The 22,695-nt window shown below is 41.8% G+C and overlaps 5 protein-coding genes across 12 annotated transcripts; 3 read left to right on the top strand and 2 right to left on the bottom strand.

Annotated features, from left to right (window-relative positions):
* Window positions 1-59: 59 nt before the first annotated feature.
* On the top strand, window positions 60-5,799 carry LOC144034762 (SLAM family member 5). 3 transcript variants are annotated; one of them, XM_077543792.1, is made up of 7 exons: window positions 60-364; window positions 3,831-3,890; window positions 3,972-4,175; window positions 4,354-4,464; window positions 4,569-4,832; window positions 4,902-5,009; window positions 5,356-5,799. In XM_077543792.1, the coding sequence occupies exons 1-7, from the start codon at window positions 340-342 to the stop codon at window positions 5,406-5,408; spliced, it is 825 nt and encodes a 274-aa protein (XP_077399918.1). In that variant the 5' UTR covers window positions 60-339; the 3' UTR covers window positions 5,409-5,799. The 3 variants fall into 3 exon arrangements, with proteins under 3 accessions (XP_077399918.1, XP_077399917.1, XP_077399916.1); XM_077543791.1 differs by lacking the exon at window positions 60-364 and having other exon boundaries at window positions 1,910-3,890; window positions 5,359-5,799; XM_077543790.1 differs by lacking the exon at window positions 60-364 and having other exon boundaries at window positions 1,911-3,890.
* A 2,187-nt stretch (window positions 5,800-7,986) lies between these two features.
* On the top strand, window positions 7,987-10,853 carry LOC144035438 (uncharacterized). The gene is made up of 4 exons (XM_077545119.1): window positions 7,987-8,154; window positions 8,914-9,687; window positions 9,860-9,892; window positions 10,078-10,853. The coding sequence occupies exons 1-4, from the start codon at window positions 8,139-8,141 to the stop codon at window positions 10,125-10,127; spliced, it is 873 nt and encodes a 290-aa protein (XP_077401245.1). The 5' UTR covers window positions 7,987-8,138; the 3' UTR covers window positions 10,128-10,853.
* On the bottom strand, window positions 10,844-13,485 carry osgep (O-sialoglycoprotein endopeptidase). Of its 3 annotated transcripts, XM_077545117.1 has the most exons (12): window positions 13,415-13,485; window positions 13,010-13,129; window positions 12,796-12,915; window positions 12,551-12,726; window positions 12,363-12,458; window positions 12,243-12,292; window positions 12,095-12,173; window positions 11,955-12,020; window positions 11,782-11,872; window positions 11,639-11,714; window positions 11,339-11,437; window positions 10,844-11,262 (listed from the first exon to the last, which is right to left on the bottom strand). In XM_077545117.1, the coding sequence occupies exons 2-12, from the start codon at window positions 13,122-13,124 to the stop codon at window positions 11,223-11,225; spliced, it is 1,008 nt and encodes a 335-aa protein (XP_077401243.1). In that variant the 5' UTR covers window positions 13,125-13,129; window positions 13,415-13,485; the 3' UTR covers window positions 10,844-11,222. The 3 variants fall into 3 exon arrangements, with proteins under 3 accessions (XP_077401243.1, XP_077401244.1, XP_077401242.1); XM_077545118.1 differs by having other exon boundaries at window positions 11,339-11,399; window positions 13,010-13,481; XM_077545116.1 differs by having other exon boundaries at window positions 13,010-13,481.
* A 284-nt stretch (window positions 13,486-13,769) lies between these two features.
* Window positions 13,770-16,309, top strand: apex1 (APEX nuclease (multifunctional DNA repair enzyme) 1). Of its 4 annotated transcripts, none has more exons than XM_077545540.1 (5): window positions 13,770-13,956; window positions 14,765-14,842; window positions 14,924-15,090; window positions 15,164-15,356; window positions 15,459-16,309. In XM_077545540.1, exons 2-5 carry the CDS (start codon window positions 14,782-14,784, stop codon window positions 15,971-15,973), a joined length of 936 nt encoding a protein of 311 aa, XP_077401666.1. In that variant the 5' UTR covers window positions 13,770-13,956; window positions 14,765-14,781; the 3' UTR covers window positions 15,974-16,309. The 4 variants fall into 4 exon arrangements, with proteins under 4 accessions (XP_077401666.1, XP_077401664.1, XP_077401663.1 ...); XM_077545538.1 differs by having other exon boundaries at window positions 13,773-13,956; window positions 14,708-14,842; XM_077545537.1 differs by having other exon boundaries at window positions 13,774-14,009; window positions 14,708-14,842.
* Window positions 16,310-16,580: 271 nt separating this feature from the next.
* LOC144035127 (uncharacterized) lies at window positions 16,581-22,642 on the bottom strand. The gene is made up of 9 exons (XM_077544590.1): window positions 22,370-22,642; window positions 21,056-21,258; window positions 20,864-20,962; window positions 20,694-20,783; window positions 20,508-20,618; window positions 20,072-20,189; window positions 19,162-19,996; window positions 18,278-18,330; window positions 16,581-18,149 (listed from the first exon to the last, which is right to left on the bottom strand). The coding sequence occupies exons 1-9, from the start codon at window positions 22,401-22,403 to the stop codon at window positions 16,981-16,983; spliced, it is 2,712 nt and encodes a 903-aa protein (XP_077400716.1). The 5' UTR covers window positions 22,404-22,642; the 3' UTR covers window positions 16,581-16,980.
* Window positions 22,643-22,695: the final 53 nt, after the last annotated feature.

A 22,695-nucleotide genomic window follows, 5' to 3' on the forward strand; every position in this document is an offset into this window, starting at 1 on the left:
ATAGAAAACCGTGTAAGGGTTTATTCCATCTAATGAGGCTAAACTGCACATGCAGTTTGAAGGCCGTTTGTTCTCTACTTGCCCTCACTCGTAAGACATTTCAGTGCACTAGTACAACCACTCTTTGTCTTTCTAGTTATAGAAGATGTTTAGCTCAGGGCGTTACCTGCCTTTTGCTCAAAGTCCCCACCCAAAATGTTCATAATTTCACTCATTTGCACTTCCTGGAAAAATGAGTGACAATCACGCGATGCACAAACAGGAAGTGAAAGAAGCCTTGCTGCATGTAGTCACGCAGCACAAGCCAAAGGTTCCTGCGACCGGCGCTCCAATGCTGTCATGGCCCGAGTGCTCCTGCGTCAAGGTAAGAAATGTTGTTGTTGTACAGTGCTCTAAATAGTATGCTTAATGGCAAAGCACCTGGACCGGATGATTATCCGGCTACATTTTTTAAGCACTTCTGGTTAATGCTTGCTCCACTATTCTTAAGAGTAGTAACAGAAATTGAAACTAAGGGTTACATACGCCCACACATGAATACAGCAGCAATTAAACTTTTATTAAAGCCAGAAAAAGACCCCACCCTTCCATCAAGTTACCGTCCGATTTCACTAACACTGATATTAAAATTATCACTAAGGCTTTCACATCTAGACTAGAAACAGTAATCTCGACAATCATTCATAGCGACCAAACAGGCTTTATTAAAGATCGTCACTCTACTAATAATATTAGGAGACTCTTTAACCTTATTAGCATGTCACAGCGGCATGATAAAAAGGCAGTTATTATATCATTGGATGCAGAAAAAGCTTTCGACAAAGTTAACTGGTCTTTCCTCTTTGCTGTTTTAAATAAATTTGGCTTTGGGAAATCATTTATCCACTGGGTATCAGTATTATATGATTCTCCTAAAGCTACAGTTACTACTAATGGTATTATATCTCAGAGCTTTATTTTACAGAGAGGCACAAGACAGGGATGTCCACTATCCCCTTTATTATTTGCAATATTTATTGAGCCACTTGCAATAGCCATACGCCAGGAAAGAGGGATTCAAGGAATTCACTCTGGGGTAACAGAACATAAAATTAATCTATATGCCGATGACATCTTACTTTATTTAGAAAAGCCGGCTACTTCGTTAGGGGAAGTATTTAACTTAATAACTAAATTCTCACAGTTGTCAGATTATTCTATTAACTGGACAAAATCAACACTTCTACCTATTACAGAAAATTCATGGAACCCTGCAAGCCAGGACCCACACTACTCATTTCCTATAGGTAATTTAAAATACTTAGGCATAAAAATCTCACCTTAATTAACTGATTTAATTCATTTAAACTTTTCTCCACTTCTGGATAACATTTATAGTGACTTGGAGCGCTGGAATAATCTTCCTATTTCTCTAATACGACGAATAGCCACCATTAAAATGAAAGTTTTACCCAAAATAAACTATTTTTTCTCAATGATTCCATTTAAACCTACGGCTAACTGGTTCCAGTTGTTGGACTCAGCCGTTACAAAATTTTACTGGAATAAAAAAAAAGCAAAGATTAGTCTATCTACTCTTCAGAAAAGCAAATCCAAAGGTGGTCTAGAGGCACCAAATTTTATGTACTACTATATAGCTAACCAGCTACAATATATCGTTCTATGGGCACAACCCAACAGAGACACTAACTGTTGGCTGGAACTAGAGCAAAAGGATTGTAATAACCTCAGACTTCGAGATTTACTCTTTATTACAACATCGATTAAGCGACATAATTGTTTTAAAAACCCAATGATTTCCGCCACCCTGACTGCCTGGTGGAAGGCACTAGAATTGACAAAAGCCCAAGTGGAGCCCTGTGGGCTTTCTCCCCTATGGCATAACCCCGACTTTCAACTTAACAACCAACCGCTTTATTTAGGTGTGTGGGAGCAGAAAGGAATTACACATCTCCACCATCTCTTCTCAGATAATATGTTTATATCATATACATCCTTGCTCCAAAAATACAATATAAAAAACTGATTTTTTTTATATTATCTACAAGTTAAAAATATGATAAAGAAAAAAATTCCAACACTTCGGGGTACGCTCCAACCGCCTGTTTTAGCTAAAGATATTAACAAGCTTTCTCCGACAACAACAAAAAAACTTTCAAAAATATATAAGTTACTTTCATATACTGATAAAATGTCTTTACCCATCTCGAAATGGGAGACAGACTTGTCTATAGCACCGGAATCAGATTTTTGGATTCAAGTTTGTGAAAACGCATTTAAAATGACAAAACACACAAATTTACAACTTATCCAATATAAAATTATTCATAGAACATACATTACTCAATATATGATGAAAAAAATGGGACTCTCAGACTCCGACATTTGTCTCCAATGTTTACAAAACAATACAGACACTTATGTTCATGCTTTATGGTTATGTACTCCGGTTATGCATTTCTGGACTAAAGTCTTAGAAAAACTTTCCGCTATTTTGGACTGTAGGATACCTTTATCTCCAAACTTGTGTTTGCTAGGTGACCTAACAACAACTGACTTACCACATAAACAATTTCAATCTACACTTGTAGCCCTTACTATCGCTAAAAAAACAATTCTTGTTAACTGGAAAAATAAACAAACTCTGAATATCGACCAATGGTCTAACCCCCTCATAAATTACATTTTAATGGAAAAAATATCTGCCTCAAATAAAAACCAAATATCAAAATTTATAGAAACATGGTCTACGTATATGGAATTTTTTAACCTAATTCTGGTTACTTAATTCTGTCTGTTAGCGAGAGCCACTACATCGAGATAACTTACATTGATGTTTCTGCATTTGGCAATTTATTATTATATTATATTATTAGTATGGGATTTTTTTTTAATGGGCTTTAGGTGAACTGATGAATACACACACGCTCGCACGCACGCACGCACACACACACGCACATACACTTACTCACCCACATACAAAAAGAAAATGTATATATATATATATATATATATATATATATATATATATATATATATATTTTTTTTTTTTTAATTAAAAAAATATATATAATTTTTGTTTATTTTTTTTTAAAGGAGAGCAATGATGATGTCAAATCGAATGAACAATACTGAGCTCAAAAAAAAAAAAAAAAAGGTAAGAAATGTGGAACATAAGCTCAGCCTGCTGAAGCTATGTGGCACTGTGTGACCAAATATACAGTACCCCAGGGTAACAATGTTAAGCTTTTCAGGGGCTATGTGACCAAATATGACCAAATGTAATTACTGTCTTGACCTATGTGACTAAATGTGACGCTGTGTGAAGTTAAGTAGCATGATCTGACCAGATGTGATTCTATGTGAGGCTATGTGGACATATGTGACTATATGACCGGCCAGCTATGTGGCCTTATGTGACCAACTATGATTCTTTGTGTGTAATATGAAATCTCATTGTGCTACGTGAAACTATGTGGCACGATATGACCAAATGTGAGCTATGTTGCCTTATGTGATCTTATGTGAGGCTATGTGACTCTATTTGGCCCTATTCAATTGAATGTAATGTTTGTCCTGTGTGACCAAATGCGACGCTACGCTGTGCTACATGATGCCATGTATTATGTAAGCTATGTGGTAGGGGTGCACCGATCGATTGGCCAGCACATTTATCGGCCCCCAAGATCGGAGCTCGGCTGAAAAATTGTGATCGGTGCACCCACAGTGTGGTATGTGACTCAATGTGATGTTATGCTAGGCTATGTAACCAAATGTGTGCATGACAACCAGCCTCAACCTGATGGGGTTTTTTTGGGCTCATGTCTCAGAGCTCGCCCTGGCTGCCATGTTGATTTTGCTGAGGGCCTCGTTAGAGGCAGCTGCTAGTGGTGAGTGAACCTGTGACCAATGTAACGCCATACATTGCTACGTGATGTTATGTGGGACTATGCGACCAAACTTGGTTGCAGTTGCAGTGCTTCATCTCCAGCAAGTGGCCTTCCAAGGCGAAGCGGTCACGTTGTCATCCGGCGGCGACCCGTCCAGCGAGTTGGCGTCCATCAAGTGGTCTGTGTTTTTCAACCAGACGTGGATCGCCACCTTTCACGGCGGGAAGATTAACACGGAGCGCTTCTTCCTATTCAGGGGACGACTTGCCCTCAACGCGTCATCAGGTGAGTGCCAGCCGGGCTGGCGACAACAAAGAGTAACAAACAACTCAAATTAAAATGAAAAAAAAGCATTTTCGAAAAACTAAAAATATAAGCTTGCTCTAAAAACAAAACTATAAAAACTAAGTATAATTTCAAATTAAACTAAAACTGTTTAAACTGTGTCCGCGCTTGTCATCAGGCGACCTGACGATCCGCAACGTGAGCCAAGAGGACGCCATGGAGTACAGCGTGGAGCTGGTGGACACGGAGAAGCGAAGCGTGGAGAGAGTGGTGACACTAGTGGTGAAAAGTAAGTCGCTGGGCGCCACGTGTGCTAGTTAGCGTACAGCTCACCAAATAGCAAGTAGTTAGCATACAGCTAACTAGCTCACGTGGTTCGCTGTCCCCACACAGGACACCTCCAGAAACCGAGCATACGGACGCTGTTCTCCGTGCATTCGGATGGCGGTTGCTGGGTGGGACTCCGATGTTTGTCCTCAGATTTGGACAGCAACCTATCCTGGATGTTCGAACCCCCACTTGTGACCGCCTACATCATGTCCGACCACAACGGCAAGGCCGTAGTTCTCGCAGCCCTCGCCAACCGCAACGTCGCACACTTCACATGTACCTCCATCCGCAATCTGGAGAACGTCTCCGACAGCATCCGCGTCGAGTGTAAGGCTCCCCGGCCAAGATGGCTGACGACTTCCAGGTTTTGAGCGAGCTTCACCTTTTGCGTGGCAGGTGCAATGGCGTCGGAGTGGCGACCTCGTGAACGGAACAGCCTTTTCATCTTGGCGGGAATTGTTAGTGGCGGAGTTCTGCTGACTGTCATGCTGAAGAGCGTGAGAGGTGAGCGCCAACATGTTAGCATACGGCTAGCTGTTGGCATTAGCGCATAGAAATAAAGTGAACCTTGATTTATAGGTGAAAATCCACATTATAAGAGGCAATCTCGATGGAGTGTAGACGTTAGCTTAGCATCTACCGTAGGAGCTCAAGAGAAACTTGTCGTATGGATCTAGTTAGGGATTCTTCGATCCGATACTTGTATGGAGTATCGGCCCCAATAGTGGAAAATTAATTGGATAGGGTATTGGTCACATTTGGCTGAAACGGACAAGCCCTTCCAACAATTAGTACAGTAAATCAAGGTTCCACTGCATTCACAGTATGGTGAGTTTGTATATTTTCTCAGCAGGCCAAGAAAATGAAGAAGGAAGAGGAGCAAAGAAAGAAGACAATGGATAGATGGTGGAACCTTTTTTTTATTTATTTGTTGGACTGAGTGTCTTGAGTACTGTATTTATTTTTGCTGACGACTTCTTACTTTTACTCCCTACGTTTGATATTGGCGCTCAGCTGAAGGGAGCTAACGGTCAAGCAAAACAAAGACAACTAGAACGTGTGAAAGCTGAATGCCAGTATTTGAATGCATATGAAGTATATTGAAAGATATATATTATGTGAACATTACAATTTTTTTTTTTAACTAGGGGACGATATGTACTGCTTTTAAGACTCCCTTTTTCTTTTATCGCTCAGTTTTTTAGACCCCAATATTTGATTTGGCAGAGGCAACTTTTGTTGAATTACAGGTATAATTCTTTAATTAATAAATAAAAAGTATATATACAAATTTCCTCCTGTAAAAATCATTAAGCATATCATTTATACATGTATTCAAGGCAAGTTGTAAAATGTCTATAGTCTTCTTGTTTGTTTAACAAATTTAAAACATCGTAAATCATGCTGTTTCAACTAAGTACTGTCTCAAATATTCTTCAGTCTCGATACTGTAAATGTATAGGATCGTATGGCAAGAAACGTTTTTTGGGGGGAGTGGTAATATGGCGGCCTCGCGGCTTCAAAAATCTTGGCCTATCAGCTATCCAGTTATATACAGATCAGTGTCCGGAAATCCACAAGATTTGGTAATCAATTGTACACTCACTGTACACTAATGCTGATTTTTTTAAGCAAAGATTTTAAACCACTGCAGCCTTTCTTTTCGCCAGCAGAGGTCACTTTAACTGAAGCGTCCACAAATCAACGCATTTTGACGAAACAATTCGTCAAAGTGGGTGCACAGGTTCCGTGCATCACAAAAGCTTCATTTGCCCATCAGTAATTATAACACTCCGGTATGTGGCTGAAGTTGTATTACTCAAGCTTTTAGTTCTATTAAAATGACGTAAAAGATGTGACGTAACTTGCGTCACGTAAGGACACGAGCTTCTCAACTTGACGGCGTCGTCGTTGCCCACGTGGTTGTCAGCACAAGTCTCTCTTTTTGGAATACTGGTTTCAAAACAAAATTGTCTGGGTATATAAGTTGTTTAATAATAAAGGTTTTTTTTTCTTTTTCTTTTATACTGATGAGTTTCTTTAGAGATACAACTGCAGGAAAAGTTAGTTTATGTTCAGTAGGGCAGGCAGTAAGTGAAAGGGATTGTGTGTGAATGTGTTTGGAATAAATGTATTTGTTTAATATTGTTTTATGTTATGGACCAATTATATATTAATATAATTTTACCTTATTTTATAAGGTATTTTATAAAACACAGACCTTATTTTGTATATTACTGCCATGTGTATGTGTTGGAAGGACCCCCTCGAAAATGAGATGATGCATCTCAAGGGGATATCCTTTAAAGCAATTAAATTAAAGAGATTACAATGCATTACCGTATGTTATTCCGCATTGAAATATGTTTGTGGATGATATACCATAGAAAAAGGTCTGGCTCATACCAAATAAATTTTGACTACGAAAAAGAAATATATTTTAATTGATCCATAAAGCTATCCAGCTAAAACTTATATAAGTAATAAATTTTAAAAAATAAATATTGAGTTAACTGTAGCTTTTGTGACGAGTGCCCCGAAACTGTTATCCATTTGTTTTCGTACTGTCCATCTGTCTGTTAGTTTTGGCAGAAATTGCGTGATTTCATTCATAATAACATTGAAAAGGATGTCATGATTGCTTGGAAGAATGTATTGTTTTTTTCCGTTTAAAAAAATAATAATATAGTGAAAAATAATTCAAACTAGCTAATAAATTTGTTACTTTTAATGTCGAAATATCATATTTATTGTTGTAAATTTCTTAGAAATAAAAAACATGCTTACAGCCTTTTATAACGAGTTCAGACAATACATTCTCTCAAGTTCACTGACAAAAGGCTTTGACGATAGTGGAGATTTGCTGTAATTTAAATATATTTTTAGAAATTTTTAAGCATCTAGTATTTTGAAGCACAACTTTTTATTTTATTTTATTCATTTACCTTTTCATTTGTGTGTGTGTGTGTCTCTGTCTCTGTCTCTCTCTCTCTCTCTCTCTCTATATATATATATATATATATATATATATATAGTAGATATTCAGTGCCCTTGGTCAGAGTGACTCCACATGCTGCAGAGTTGGGTCCAGTGTAGATGGCAACAAAATGCTTTTTTACTCACTTGAAGGTCGTCAAGTGTATATATATATAGAGAGAGATTATATATCTATCTATATAGATTATATATAGATAGATAGATAGAGATCTGTAGATTATATATATATATATATATATATATATATATATATATATATATATATATATATATATATATGTATATATATAATAACACTTTTTTGTGTATTTGTTTGTTGTGTATATTTCAATGTACATATTTGAAACCTGTGTTGTATGTTTGCAATTTAAAAAAAACAACAACATACAGGTATTTTAAAACAACAGCGTGGTGGTCACGTGTGCTGTTGGTTTCCCCCTTTGCTCGACGTATCCAAGTTTCCCGCCGGAGCATTTATTTAAGAGCCCACTTCCTGTCCCACCCACATTGTGGTATCGTTTCCTGGTGGTGGCAGGCGGCGAGTAAGACTCATCCAGGCGAACCGACGTTATCCCAACGCTATAAACAAAAGTTAACTCAACGGTCCACGCTCAACGACACTTTTGGCAAAAAGACATGCATATCAAGACAGGTATGTGAGTTTGACTCGTCGATATATTACACGGAAGGGACTCCTTCGACGCGTTATTTTGGGCGCTTGCCGACATTGCTAGCACCGCTAACTCAAGGAGCCTGGCTGGCTACTCCCCGCTTTGCATTGAATGGGTTACGAAACTTTGACTAGCGCGGCTAGCTTAGCGCACGCTTTCATTTTTTTGGAGGAAAAATCTACGTCAACCGAAACTCGCTTACACACGATTTGGGGTTTCGAACGTGGCGTGTTTCTCCCATATCGTGACGCTTCGCTAACAGGGTCTCTCTTGGAAACTAGTAACCTCGTCTCCGTCTCAACCTGCTACTTTCTCACGTGGAGTTCTCGAACGTTCGGTTGGACTTTATGAGAATCAGTTTAGATGAGTTATTTTTGTGTGTGTTTGTAAGTGGTGCTTGGCAACAAGGGGTAACCGGGCCAATGTTTTACCGTCAAATCTCTTATGACCTCACTCGTTTTTCCTTTCTAAAGCTCCAGTGGGTGACATCACCACTAATCTCAACGGGAGGTCTCTATGGAGTATGGGACGTCTATTTTCTTAAAATGGTGGCCTGAAAAACTTAACTGCAATAATATAATGTGATCTTTTTTATTAATAATAATAATATTTCAAGACATACAGTCGTAATCATCTGTACACTTCACAACTTGATTCTCTCTCTTTTTTTGAGTCACCTAAGTACCATTCTGATAAGTTTCATTTTAGCTCAAAGTGGTGAACGATTTGTGTTCTCTCAGGTTCATGGGAAGCCAGTAACACTGTGTGCGAGTCCGATACCTTGTGCGACCCAGCAGTCCTCGTTGCAACCACCAACCCAGAGCCACACATCCGAAACCGCCGCCTGTCACCCGGTTCCGGCATCTGCGGCGGGGGAGGAGGCGGCGGCTGCATCTCCGGAGGAGAGTCTCGGCATCTCTCCCCGGGCGCGGAACTGTACGGACCGGGCCACGTGCACACCTTGGGCAGGCAAAAGGAGCGCACGGGCCCACAGCACAAAGGCCGTAGCCTTCGCCGAGAGATCAGCCAGAAGGGGCTGAACCGCTTCCCAAAGGTAAACCAGAAGGAGCGGTGGGTGGAGGACAGTCTGTTGCTGCTCAAGCCCCCGCCGGCCTTCCCGGTGCAGGACAGCCCCGCCAAGCTGCAGCCGGCCGTCAGCTACGCCTCCAAGGTGAAGGCCAAAACGGCGAGTGGCATTCTGGAGGACGACCGCCCCGCCATCGGCGTTCTGCTCCAGAACCAATGGGGGCTGAGTTTCATCAGCGAGACCAGGCCCGCCCCGGAGAGCGCCAACTCTCATCCCGGCGCCGCAGATTCCCCCGCACCTCAACCCACAGACACACAGGCACCAGTCGAACCACCACTCGCGATCCAGTCCCCCGACGAACCCCCCAGACCCTTCACTACCTCCACCTCTATTGCCGCTGCTGCACACCCCGAGCTGGACGAGCACAATGGGGAGCTGCTACTCAGTTGTCGCCACCTTGTGGAGGCTCTGAACTTCCACAATAGAGGTAATGGACCTACTTTTTGGTAGTAATAATCACTTTTGGTAATATAATGACAGTTACGGTTAAATTTGAACTCGAAAACCAGAGTTGGTGTTTATATCAGGTTTTGTTTAGGAAAAAATGAACGTGCTTGGATTTAGTTTTGTAATTTTTTTGTTTGTCTGTTTTTCTACAGAATGGAATGCAATCTGTAACCAACAGAAACGAGGTACATTGACTTGAATTTGTTTATAAACGAATACCTTTAGTGGGTGTTTTAATATTTAGAGCATGTGGGGAAGGGGCTACAACTATGTAATTTTTTTTATTTTTAATATAGTCTCTCTATTGTGGACTTGAGCTGAATTTTAAACGGGTTAAATTTTCCTAAGCTGTTTCTTTTTGTCTTCTTAGATCCAAAAAGAGTTGTGTGGTACAAGGACTTCCAGGAGCACCCAGCCTAGCAGTGCATGGGAACCCCAAAGTGTATCCAGACCGACACAAAAACACACACACACAAAAAATCAATATGCGCCTTCATGCACATTAAGACACCGAACGACGGACAATTCTTGGAGTCCCCTCTCACACGCTGCACTCAGGATGATGTCTTCATGCAAAGCCACACTGAGACACTTTGGACTAACTCCTTTTTGAGATCTTAAAGCAAGCAATGAACATTTTTTTTGTTGTTTTTAATCGCCTTATTAAAAGTCTGCCTTAAGTAATCAGACAGTTTCCCCCTTTTTGAAAGTTGTTTTAACAAACTGTGTCCCATGTAAAGCGTGTGGTCAATCAAGCACTTTGTTAAAGATGAATCTGTTATTAGTGATGGCCATGCGAGACCCTCACGGTCAATGAGGTTTTTTCACCCCCTCCCCAATTCCATTTGTGGCGTCTTATACCTGCTAGAGTTTTACTATTGATGTCTCTTCAGTTTACAGAGGGGTGTGTTTAAAGGCACAGTAGAATTAGCCCTGCCAGATCTTAATGCTGAACCCCCCCCACCCCATCCCCCTTTTGTTCGTTCTGTTTCTTGTTCGCTTTCTAATCAGGTTGAATGTTGCTCATTAATTCATAAGGGAGCTCAGTGTTCAATATGTTGATTTTTGAAAAACAATTTGGAAAAATTACACTGGAGGAGGAATGTACATGAACAGTATTGCTTAATAAAAGTGAATAAACTTGAATAGTAGCTTTTATTGGAAATCAGTGACTGGATTGTCTTAAATGTATTTTATATTTTAACCACAATTGTATAGAAATGAAGCAGAGTACAAGACCTTTCAAGTGTTCCACAACATTTTCTTGACAGGCCTCAAAAGTGCTCGGGAGGTGAAGAGCGATCCATTCAAGAAAAGCCGACCACGTCCTAGCCACACTCGAGCACTGACTGCACTTCCCCAAATACAATTTGAAACATGCACAATATATCACAAGCTACCTGAGAAGAGTTGCAGCATGCTTGTGGGAAGGAGTCCACGTTTGACCAAATTGCTCACACTCACGGGACAGAGTCAAACTTTCCCTTTCAGTGCCAGCGTGATGCTCTTTGCTCATCAGTCTCTCCACGTCACCTCCACTTCATCTGTTCTGTACCTGCAACACAATCAATGGTCGGAAATGTAGAAAAGCACCCAAGCGGGGTTGAAATGTTATCGAAAGTGTGCTCTACCGCTGTGTGATCCACGAGTCCTCCAGCTCAGTCACTTGGCCGGCTCGAAACATTTCCCAGCCTGCTTGCGCAATCATGGCGCCGTTGTCAATACAGAATCTACAGTAATTTATGCATGCAATATCACATTCGGTCAGATTTTTTGAAAATAATTTCAAGGCAGAGTAGTACATGTGAAGTCACTGTGGATGAGTGAGGAATGGATTTTAAGCCTCAGGGCTCCCTTTACAGTTGTGTATCAATCCAAAGTGATCTTGCATGAACTATGTTCAGGACTGGTAGTAAGGACGAATTTACTACCTTTCATCTGTGGCAAAAAGTTTGGCTCCTCTTTCCTTGCACATAACCCCCATCATCTCCTGTAGACGCAGGTTACCTGCGAATACAATGCTAGGTTAATGTAAAACTTGTTTTTTTCTTTCCGCACTTCCTGGTGTACTTACAGCCAACACCACCAACAATGAGAACCTCTTGGGAGCCGCAGTGGGCCATGGCCCGTTCTGTGATTTCCACCAGCATTGAGAACACAGTCTCCTGAAAGAGCAAACACAAATAAGTCACGACATCTTAAATGTATAATATTTGATGACAATGATTGTAAGTCAGTCATTTTAACCTGTAGGGAGAAGCACAAGTCCTCTGCTGTACACTGGCCAGATCCAATCATTTTATTAGCGGCGTCCTATTATTATAATAGCATAACATATGTAAATCATTCACTCCGTGATCTGTTAAATAATTATTTCAACCACTAACCTCAATATAAGACTGTATCCCAGAAAATGAGACATCCATTCCTTTCACAGTATATGGCAGCTCGACATACTGAGAGCCTCTGTACAATAAAATGAAATTAAGCAACGTTGAGAAGTTTATCAAAAAACAGCAGTGTGCTATCACTTACTTCTTGGCCATCTGTTCGATGTTGTAGCCTGGACTGGGGTCATTTGAAATCTGCACAGACAAAAAAAACAATTCATGTATAAGTGAAGTACATTCAAAACAAACTGGACATAACACAAACCTTAATAACTCTGGCAAATCTGTCCAAACAGTTCCCAACAGCAATGTCGATGGTCTCCCCAAATATTCTGTACCGCCGTTCAGAGTACGCTATGACCTTTACAGGAGTAAACACAAATTTTCATCAATTATTTGACAGACTTACAGTATTGAAAACATGCTGCTGTATGAGAAAATCCTGCCACAAACCTGCGTATTCCCTCCACTGACATAAAGCACGGTGGGGTTGTTGGCTTTGGTGATGAGTCGGCCCATCTCGATGTGGCCGATGCAGTGGTTGACACCGACGAGGGGTTTGCCCCACAATTGGGCCACTGTGCGAGCCACTAGAGCCACTATGACCAAGGGGGCTCCCATGCCAGGACCTGATGTGAAAGAAACCATATTTATTAATAACAAATCAACTTTTTATCAATGTCAACATGCTGAACAACCTTTAGTATACGCCACACAGTCTATATCAGAAGGTTTTAACCCTGCTTGCTCCAGAGCCTCCTTTAAGACAATTAGTATAACAGCGCGATGATGTCTGGCTGTGTCACTGGGCTGGAAGCCTGTTAAGAGGAAAAACATTAAAAATGTCTTAATTTAGTTAGTTGCAGTGGTTGGTGGTCTTATAGTGCCATGTTAACCAAAAAAATATCTTGCCTTCTCCAGGAGGTGTAATGTATGTCCGTCTAGGGTTGGAAAGTACTTCTCCATCCCTGATGATCCCAATGCCAATCTTATTGGCACTTCCCTCAAATCCAATTACAACAGTCATTGCAGCTACAAACAAATTTAAAGGAAATAGATGAATAGTCTCTAATGAGAATTATAACGTTTACACTACTGTTGTTTTGCACTTAGCTATATAACGTTGTTCGGATAATAAAAAAAAAAAATGACTCGACTTTCCAGATTGAGTCAAAACATTAGCATTCTTTACAGCTAGCCATGTAGCTATATGCTACAACGGAATGCCAAGTAGTTTATTTTGCTATTGGGGAACTTGAACCCAGGAACAAGAACCATCCAACAACTTTCTCCCATTAAGCTCTCTTATAAACTCACATTAGTCCAGTTTCGATGTTTTTATTTTTATTTTTAAATTCACTTCCTCGACTCGTCCATGTGAAGTCCTGAGGACCCAAAAACTTAAGAGTTCGATTCGCCTGACTGCTAAATTTCATCAAACGCATTTACATCTCTTATGTATTTTCCCCAATTACATTTTACAATTAATTATTGCATGTCTTAGTAGTTATATACGTGCTTGTGTGGGGTTTTGAATATATAACATTGAATCGTTTGTATAATTTCTATCAGGCATTGAGGAGGTGGGCAAATTGTAGGAACACGTGGGGGAGTAGTACGGTTTATGTACGTGTGCGCATGCGCGAGGTAATTGCAATAACTTTTAAAAAAATCATTAATGTAAATACTTTTATTCCACTCATACTGCAGTATTTTCTATTATTATTATATAGTATTTTCTAAAGTTATTTGGGGTTTTATTAACACCATAATAGCCACATTTGTATAGCATTAGCGGCTTCCTCCGCGTTATAGTTCCTTTCGTTTTGCATGTGCATGTTGTGGGGGAGTGACTGTCGGTAAGTGAGCACGAGCAGCTTGTCCTGGACTTTGCATCCTGCATAAAGTGCGAGTAAGGATATTTGCATGCTGTGAAAATCCGTATTTGTTTGCGGTCTTCTCAGAGCATACATAAAGTTGCAGCATTTCATCTCGGTGTTAGCCAATAGAAATTAAATTGGCAGACAAAGAATGTCAATGGCCTCTTTGGAAGAGGCCTCCAGACGCTGTCTTTGTTACAATGAAATGCTAACTTAGCATCACGATGGCTAACATGCTAATTGTTGATCAGTTGCAGCTAATTGTGTAAATTGTATAATTTAGCAACGTGCTTCCTGGAGTACAGTATTTACGCAATTCCTCTATCAAGAGTGCCGTTGCTAGTACCCATTCGATACACCTGCAACGAAGCATTATACAATTTTGCTGTAAAATGGTTATAACAATCCATTTTGGATTGGCAGTTCACATTATTATTGTTGCTGCAATTTTCATTGATTGGATGTTGGAAACATCATGGGCATTTTTCCCCCCCAAAGCATTGGCAATAGCAACTATAATAAATGTCCATAGAAGCAGTCGCATTTGTAAGCGCTGTCAACAAGAGTGAGAACAAACAATGTTGCAATCGATATAATACATATAATCTTGAGAGTGTGGAAAAATACAACATTTAACAATCAAGTTACAGTTTTGGTGACCCATGGTGACTAGTGTGAAAATGTATTTTGTTTTGTTTTTTAATCGACTTTTTTCCCCTTCACTCTCCAGCGGCGCTTGTTCTGCGGCGTGTGTGTGTTTCGGGTCTACAAAGTGTGTTTTTTGCAGTTCGAGCAAGTTCAAGCATGAAGAGAGGCAAGAAGGCTGAGGAGGCGACAGCAGAAGGGGACAATGAAGCCGCCACAGGTTAGTAGAGGATGCACAAAGCGTTCTTTTCTAAAAATCCATTCTCCTAACACACTTGCTGCGATCATGGCCAATTTACAGAAAGTACAACAAAGAAGGCGAAGAAAACTAAGGAACTAGAAGCCCCCATTTTGTATGAAGACCCGCCTGACAAAATGGCCAGCAAAGATGGACGTGACGCCAACATGAAGATCACCTCCTGGAACGTGGATGGGCTGAGAGCTTGGGTGAAGAAGAACGGCCTTGATGTGAGAATCCAGACAGCACAAGCAAAGATAAGGCTCTTTTTTTTCTCCTTCACCTATTGACGCTTTCTTCCAGTGGGTACGGGAGGAGAATCCAGATGTCCTGTGCCTGCAGGAAACCAAGTGTGCTGAGAAAGCCCTGCCCGCTGACATCAAGTCCATGCCTGAGTACCCGCACAAGTACTGGTGCGTGTCAGACGAGAAGGAGGGCTACAGCGGTGTGGCAATGCTGTGCAAAACGGAGCCCACCAAAGTGACATATGGCATCGGTGAGTGCAATCCAAAGAATTGTTGATCATAGGGAGAAAAGTAGGAAAGTTTGCTTAGCTAAATGCTAACAAGCCAATAAAGCATATTGTCATATATATCAGGTAAAGAGGAGCACGACAAGGAGGGCCGCGTCATCACTGCCGAGTTCCCCACGTTCTACCTGGTGACGGCCTACGTACCCAACTCCGGCCGAGGCCTGGTGCGCTTAGATTACCGCAAGACCTGGGACGAGGATTTCCGTGCCTACTTGAGCGAGCTGGACATGCAGAAGCCCCTCGTGCTGTGCGGCGACCTTAACGTCGCCCACCAGGAGATCGACCTGAAGAACCCCAAGGGGAACAAGAAAAGCGCCGGCTTCACCCCAGAGGAGCGCGAGGGCTTCGGCCAGCTGCTGGAGGCCGGTTTCGTCGACAGCTTCCGCGAGCTCTACCCCGAGCAGGCCAACGCGTACACCTTCTGGACCTACATGATGAATTCCAGGTCAAAGAATGTGGGCTGGCGGCTCGATTACTTTGTGCTGTCGTCCTCCCTGGTGCCCGCTCTGTGCGACAGCAAGATCCGCAACAAAGCGATGGGGAGTGACCACTGCCCGATTACACTGCACATTGTTGCGTAGCCTCCTTTGATGCGCATTAGTAGCTTAGGTGCAAAGTTTAGAAATGCCCTTTTGGCCTTTTCCTGTAGTCAGCCAAACAAACGCAAGCTATAAAAACTCCTCTTTGGTTGCTCTGAAAAGATGCAGCACTAAGTATCCGTTTCAAATTTTAAGCTATTGGAGGTAAGACCAAGTGTGGCTCATCTGTTCTGTTGTTGACTCAAAAAAGATGCCATGACACAAAACCTTTGGAATGTTGTCCTTCCATCACAAAATGTTCACACAAAAAAGAAAACGTTTTGTATTCTTTTGTCCTGTAATGTATCACACTAATAAAAAACTGATTTCTACAGAAAACATCTTTGTCATTATTGCACTGTAAAACCTGGACACATGGGTGGGGGGGGAGGAAATCGCCTATTATTCAGTTTGGTGGCAAAAATGTATATCCTATTTCGGAATAATACTAACAAAATATGGACTGTGAATAGTACATGGTAACATCTTCCTTCAACATTACGAGAACAATGTGTGTAGAATTTTCAGAGATAAAAATGTGATTCTATTCCATTTGGGGATAAATCTAAACTATAAAATATGGTAAAAAAAAAGAAGCTAATAGTTAAACTTTCCATCAAAAAATGACTTTTTTTGCAGGACTTTATTTTAATGACAAATTGCCAAAATTTCACCTATTGGATGATGAGTGGAGTTTTGAGGAAAACTTTTTGTTTTGCAGTAAATAATGCAAGTTTACAAAAATGTGGATGAAGGGAAGCGCTCCAGACATTGTGTGCATATAATGTGCCCTGCATATATATTAATTATGCTCATTGGATTTTAGGCTAATACTGAAATTTCCCCCCAAAATCCCAAACTATTTGTGAATAGCATAAATATGCCGTACCTTAATGACGTAACCAAATTTCATTGATGTTCCAGAGGTTTAATGACAACATGAATTTCTTTGCACACGCCATTTTGAATTTGCATTTCGTACCGCGGGCACTCGGGACAAAGGCTCGCCATCATGTTATCTTATGTGCCCGCTGATGCAGTTTGAGGTTGTAGGCCTGCTTGAATGCTTTGCCACACTCCCCACAGCGGAAGGGCTTCTCTCCGCTGTGCGTCTGCTTGTGTCGTTTCAGCCGGGAGGCGCTGAAGAAGCTCTTGTCGCACTCGCCGCAGGAGTACGGCCGCACGCCCGTGTGGTAGCGCAGGTGAATGGTCAGGTAGCACGACTGGGTGAACTTCTTCTCGCAGAACGGGCACTGGAAGGGCTTGTGGCCCGTGTGGAAGCGCTCGTGCTTGAGCAGCTCGCCGTGGGAGAAGAAGCCCTTGCCGCAGTCGGAGCAAAGGTACGGCCTCTCGCCCGAGTGCGTCAGCTCGTGCCGGATCAGCGTGGCCTTGTACACGAAACTCTTGTCGCACTGCGAGCAGCTGTAGACGTTCTCTCTGGTGTGGCAGCGCTCGTGCTTCCTCATGTTGCGCTCCCTCTTGAAACACTTCCCGCAGAAGGAGCACATGAAGGGCATCTCCTCCGAGTGGATCTTCATATGGTTGAGAAGGCCGCCCTTGTAGAGGAAGCCCTTGCCGCACTGTGCGCAAACGTGCGGCCGGTCTTTTTGGTGGATCCGCTGGTGGGTGGTGAGCGCCGTCCGGCAGGCGAAGCTCTTGCCGCAGCCGCAGGCGTACGCTCGCTCCTCCTGGTGAGTGTGCAGGTGCCGCGCCAGGTAGCTGGCGCAGCTGAAGCTCAGCTCACACTGAGGGCATTTCAGCAAACCCTTGTCGGCATCGTCGCCGTGCGTCTTGAGGTGCCTCACCAGCGCCGACTTCCACGCAAACTTGCGGCCGCACTCGGAGCACGCGAACTGGCCGTTCTCCATGTGGGCGCTCGCGTGCGACCTCTGAGCGGTGAAGGACTTTGAGACCTCGCCGCAGATGGCGCACTCGAACCTGCATCCGGACTTGTGCGTCTGCTTGTGTCTCTCCAGAGACTGCTTGAAGGAGAACTGTCGTCCGCACTGAGAGCAGGGGAATGGCTGCTCACCCGTGTGAATGCGCTGGTGGGATTTGAGCAAGGACAGGAACTTGAAGCTCTTGCCGCAGTCGTGGCAGCTGAAAGGATTCTCTTGGACGGCGAGGGCCATCTTGTCATGCGGTTTCTCTGCCATTGAAGTGCCATCTGACACACAACCTGACATATCGCACACATTGTAGTCATTCTGTGTGGATATCTCATTTTAACAAAGCTGGAACATAAAATGAGTGTGTGTGTGTGGGGGGGGGTGATGTATGTAATTAAAGTACACAAAAAACACTCACTTTCATCAGCATCATTCGTTGAGACGGAGGGTGACCAGTACGAATGCTCCGAACTGAAAAAGAGAAAGTAAATAAGAGGTGTTTAACACATCAAGGGCTCTTAAAATTTGGGGTCCCGAGACCGCTTACAGAGGAGACATTTTTCCAAGGATTCACTCAGACAAATTTTAGCAAGGCTAGAAAGGCAAACAAAAAATTAGGACTTTATTTTCATTTTGCATCTTATGTGGGGAAAAAGCTGACTATTGTATTTTCAATAAAAAACAAATTTTGGGTTCTTGAAAGAAATAGGACTTTGTTTCTGTAAAAATAATCAATTTTATCAAAAAAAAAAAAAGTCATGCAGAGATGTTAGATATTTCACAATCATGTCAGAGATTTGAATAGATCCGAAACTGAGGGTAAGGAGGAGTAATTGCTTTGTTTGCTTTATCACTACATCAGTCCCCACATGTGTGTATGTACTTTTAAAAAAAAATTAATGATACCATATATTTAATTGAAATTCATATTGCAAATCCCCAAGCTCCAGCTTGCGTTTGCAGTTTAAGAACCACTGCCTAAAAGCACAACATCCAACATTTTAAAGATTAGACCTGTATCCCACTGAGAGGTGAACATGTGTAAATGCTGATTTCTGTTCAAAACTGCCGTGGGAAGGGAAGACCAAAATTAAAACATCAGGTGAATGTCTGGTGAATGTTGTGACCTTGAACGAAACCTTATGTGAAATTAATTAACATCCGCCAGCTTGGCAAATGTTCGTCCCTCAGTGGGACACGATGGTCGTTAGTGGGTCTTTTCCAATCGGGTATAATATTTGAAAAGAAGAGATAATAAAGACACAAGGAAACTGACGAAGTGAAGGACAAAGTCAAACTCACTCAAACGCCGGTGGTCTCTCCCTGGTGACTTCCTCTTTTGTCATCTTGTTAATGCGTTTCTGCAAGTTAATGACTTGGATCTTCATGGTGGGTTTGCGTTTGCGCCGGCTTGTGCGGACGTTAGCGTGAGAAACGACTTCGTTGACAGGCTCGGGGGCCACGTTTGCCGGCGACTCCGCCGAATCACGCGTGGCGTCCCCCTCGCCCGCCGCTGACCTGATGCTGTGAGTTTTCAGGTGCCACGCGGACACACCATCCACAATGTACGCCTGCTTGTGCTCGGAAGGAAAAATCTCCCTGCTGAGGTCTCGGTTGTACCCGCGTCCGGTTTTATGCGTGTTTCTGTGCCGCTTCAGGGCCTGCCGGAAAGAAAAGCAGCGGCCGCAGTCGGAGCAGCGGTGGGGGCGCTCCCCTGTGTGGATGACGCGGTGGGCTATGAGCGCCGAGGCAAACCTGAATTTCTTGTCGCAGTCCGGACAGTCGTGAGGGCCCGAAGAGCTCCGAGGCCGAACGGAAGGGGGCTCCTCGTTAACGACTGCCTGGGCCGTCCTTGTAAGGTCATTTTGTGGCTTTTCGTCCATTCCATCCACGTCTATGCTCGACTCCTGTGCTTGTTCAACCCGGCCATCTTCTTCCAAACTGACATTTTCTCCCATCGTCACCTCGTGCGATTCGACTTCAACCTCTGCAACAATCTCAAATGTCATCCCATCCGTTGCGGATACATGTATGGGGCCGCTTGATTGGTTAGGCTGCTCTTCAGCTTTTGCCAGTCTACAAGCATGAAAGGTAGAGAGCGAAGAAAGGATGTTGTCCCCCATGCTTTTGGCTGGAACTACAGTTTTTTGGGGAAGAACATGAGTTAATTAATAACTGCCGGATAACAGCATGAATTGCTTAGTAAACATACCATGTGGCTCTAAATGTCTGAAGTGTTTGTGGTGCTGGAGCAAAACCTTGAGGTCATTCGCTTCGCTGAGTGAATGCACATTTTCATCCAATATCGAAGATCCAAGCCAGCAAACAGTCTATAGATAAATTACACAGAATGGCATCAATAATCTGTAATGCATCTTAATGAGTTTTTGTCTCCGATATTTTGGTTACAATTCTACCACAGCAGTACTTCAACAGTCAGTCTGAAAATATTAACCAATCTCTAACTAATGACTGTAATTGAAAAGGCATTTTAATTTCCAGAGGGGTGTTTTTAATATTTTGCTCACCGAAACTTCTACTGGTGATTGTGAAGACACATACACCCTGTAGTGATAATTGTATGCAATTTGTCTTGCTGTAACAATTAACATTTGTTTTAATCCAAACATCATAAACGTGTTCCTCACCTGTTTGAGATCAGGAACAGGTAACAACTGAGCAAGTCGACCGAGGAACTCCCAAAACAGTGACATTAAATCGCTGTCATACGCAGGTCCATATTGAGAAGGGAAGACCTCCTTAGTGATGATAAAATATCACAAATCAAATCATTTTACCTCTATTAATTAAAAATGATATTGGTGCTGCCTTACCACAAAGAATTGTTGTCTCTCTTCGGGATCCTTGAGCAGAACCTGAATTAACTCCAGAAAGCGCATTATGGCTTCCTCTTCTTCATTCATCTGCAATTTAGAGATGCACAGCATGTTTCGACTGTCAGTGAAATGATAAGAGGCAGAAATTGGAATTAAACGGCACTTACATCTACTGCAGAGGTCTTTTGTTGTTTCATTTTGTCCAGGAGAGAAAAGATGAAGTCACATTCCAATGGCTGTTCACGCCGGCATAATTCAAGGATATACTAAAAGTAAAAAAGTAAATAAATAAAAAAAAGTATTATGACTCTACTGCGGTCACAAAACTTCTGACTTTTTATTTTCTTAGTGGTACTGACCCTGGCTCTTAAACCCAGGTTGAGTTGCATCCTGTGCTTGTACACAAGCAGCTCCGGGACCATCTCTACAGCCAAAGAGACAAAGTCGGCTAGTTCCCAGTAGCTTATAACTTCCTGTTTCTTTAGAGTCTGCCACATGGAGGCTGACAGGAGCTGCAGAGGTGGCACCAGTAGGCGGAGTGAAGCCAGAGGTAATGGACTACCTGGAAAAATATATTACATACAAATAGGGCTGGGCAATAAATCAAATTAATTCGATACATCATCATTTTAAATATCCAATCGTTGAAAATGTGCTAAATCGTGAAATCGAGTTTTGTCTTCTGGATGAATAAAAGCTGCTATTCTTATGTTCTGTTACATCCAAATGTTTTGGTGATTTTGCCCAATGCTGGATGGGTGATTTACAAGACATGTTTACAGTAGCTACCTACTACTTAATTGTGGCATTTAAGTAAAAACTATGAAGGTTATGTTCATGTTAAAACAAATTTAGAATCAGCATACATTATTGTTGTCTGAACATTTTGCACAATAATTATTTTTGAATAAATGAAACCTTTAAATAAATGTTTCTTGGGTTTATTAGATTAAAATCGTTAAGATTGTAATCGTCCTGAATGACTGCAAAAATTATGTAGAAATTTTATTTTGGGGCCATATCGCCTGGCCCTACATACAAGTTAAAATAATTGTAGCGCAGCAGTTCTATAACTGGGGTCCATCATTTCATTTCTAAAGTGACTAACATCGTGATTGCTTCTTGTGTTTGTTTCTTGCCATAGGAGCAATGTAAAATGTATTGCAACAATGGATACATTTTTAATTTAACTCAGCTAAATTTCTTTCTATTGACAATTCTGAGCTTGCGTCACAAGTCAAAATGGCGGTCAACTCCGTGAAAGGAAGCTAAGAAATTAAAAACATTGGACTTTAGATCGTTTAATTTAATTTGTGAAAATTATCTTAATTTCAAAATGTGATGGTTTGTATGCTAGGTACAGGCAAAAACAATACACTGTTTGTTTACACCGTGCAAAGGAAGCATTTGCATTGCGTTGCATTGGGGGGGGGATCTTAAATGCCCGAGTGTTCGGAATTGTCAATTGAAGAGTACATAAATATATATTAATGTCTGTACATGCATCTTAATAACGCTAGGTGGCGAGTTGCCGGTCACGATAAAATAACCACTTCATTATAAAAACTAATGCCTAAAGTAGCTTACTTTGTAGCTCTAACAGAAATATCACTTGACCGCTTAATAAAAAAAGTTCCAACTTGCATTCGTTCATGCACTAACAACAAACAAACCTTGGGAAATCGTTGAAAAAAGACACGATTCCATCTTCTTGATGAAAAATTGCCGATCACCACCATCAGCCAGTTAATAGCTAGCCACTCGAACAGCACCGCAATAACATACGGTTCCGTTTACAGCAAGCCTTGTATGGCGGTTCGTTAACTCAAGCTCTAAACCTATAAACACAGAATGAGAATAACTTCACGTAAACGCTCGTTTTAGACACTTAAAAGATGGACCAAAAAGTGTGCTATATCACTCTTCTTTGCTAGTAAGAGCGACAACACTCGATGATATTTCTATTACTAACACCTGCTGGTGATTCTTGAAATTACAC

The sequence above is a fragment of the Vanacampus margaritifer genome, chromosome 15, assembly GCF_051991255.1.
Source record: "Vanacampus margaritifer isolate UIUO_Vmar chromosome 15, RoL_Vmar_1.0, whole genome shotgun sequence".
In the NCBI taxonomy this organism is placed as follows: Eukaryota; Metazoa; Chordata; class Actinopteri; order Syngnathiformes; family Syngnathidae; genus Vanacampus; species Vanacampus margaritifer.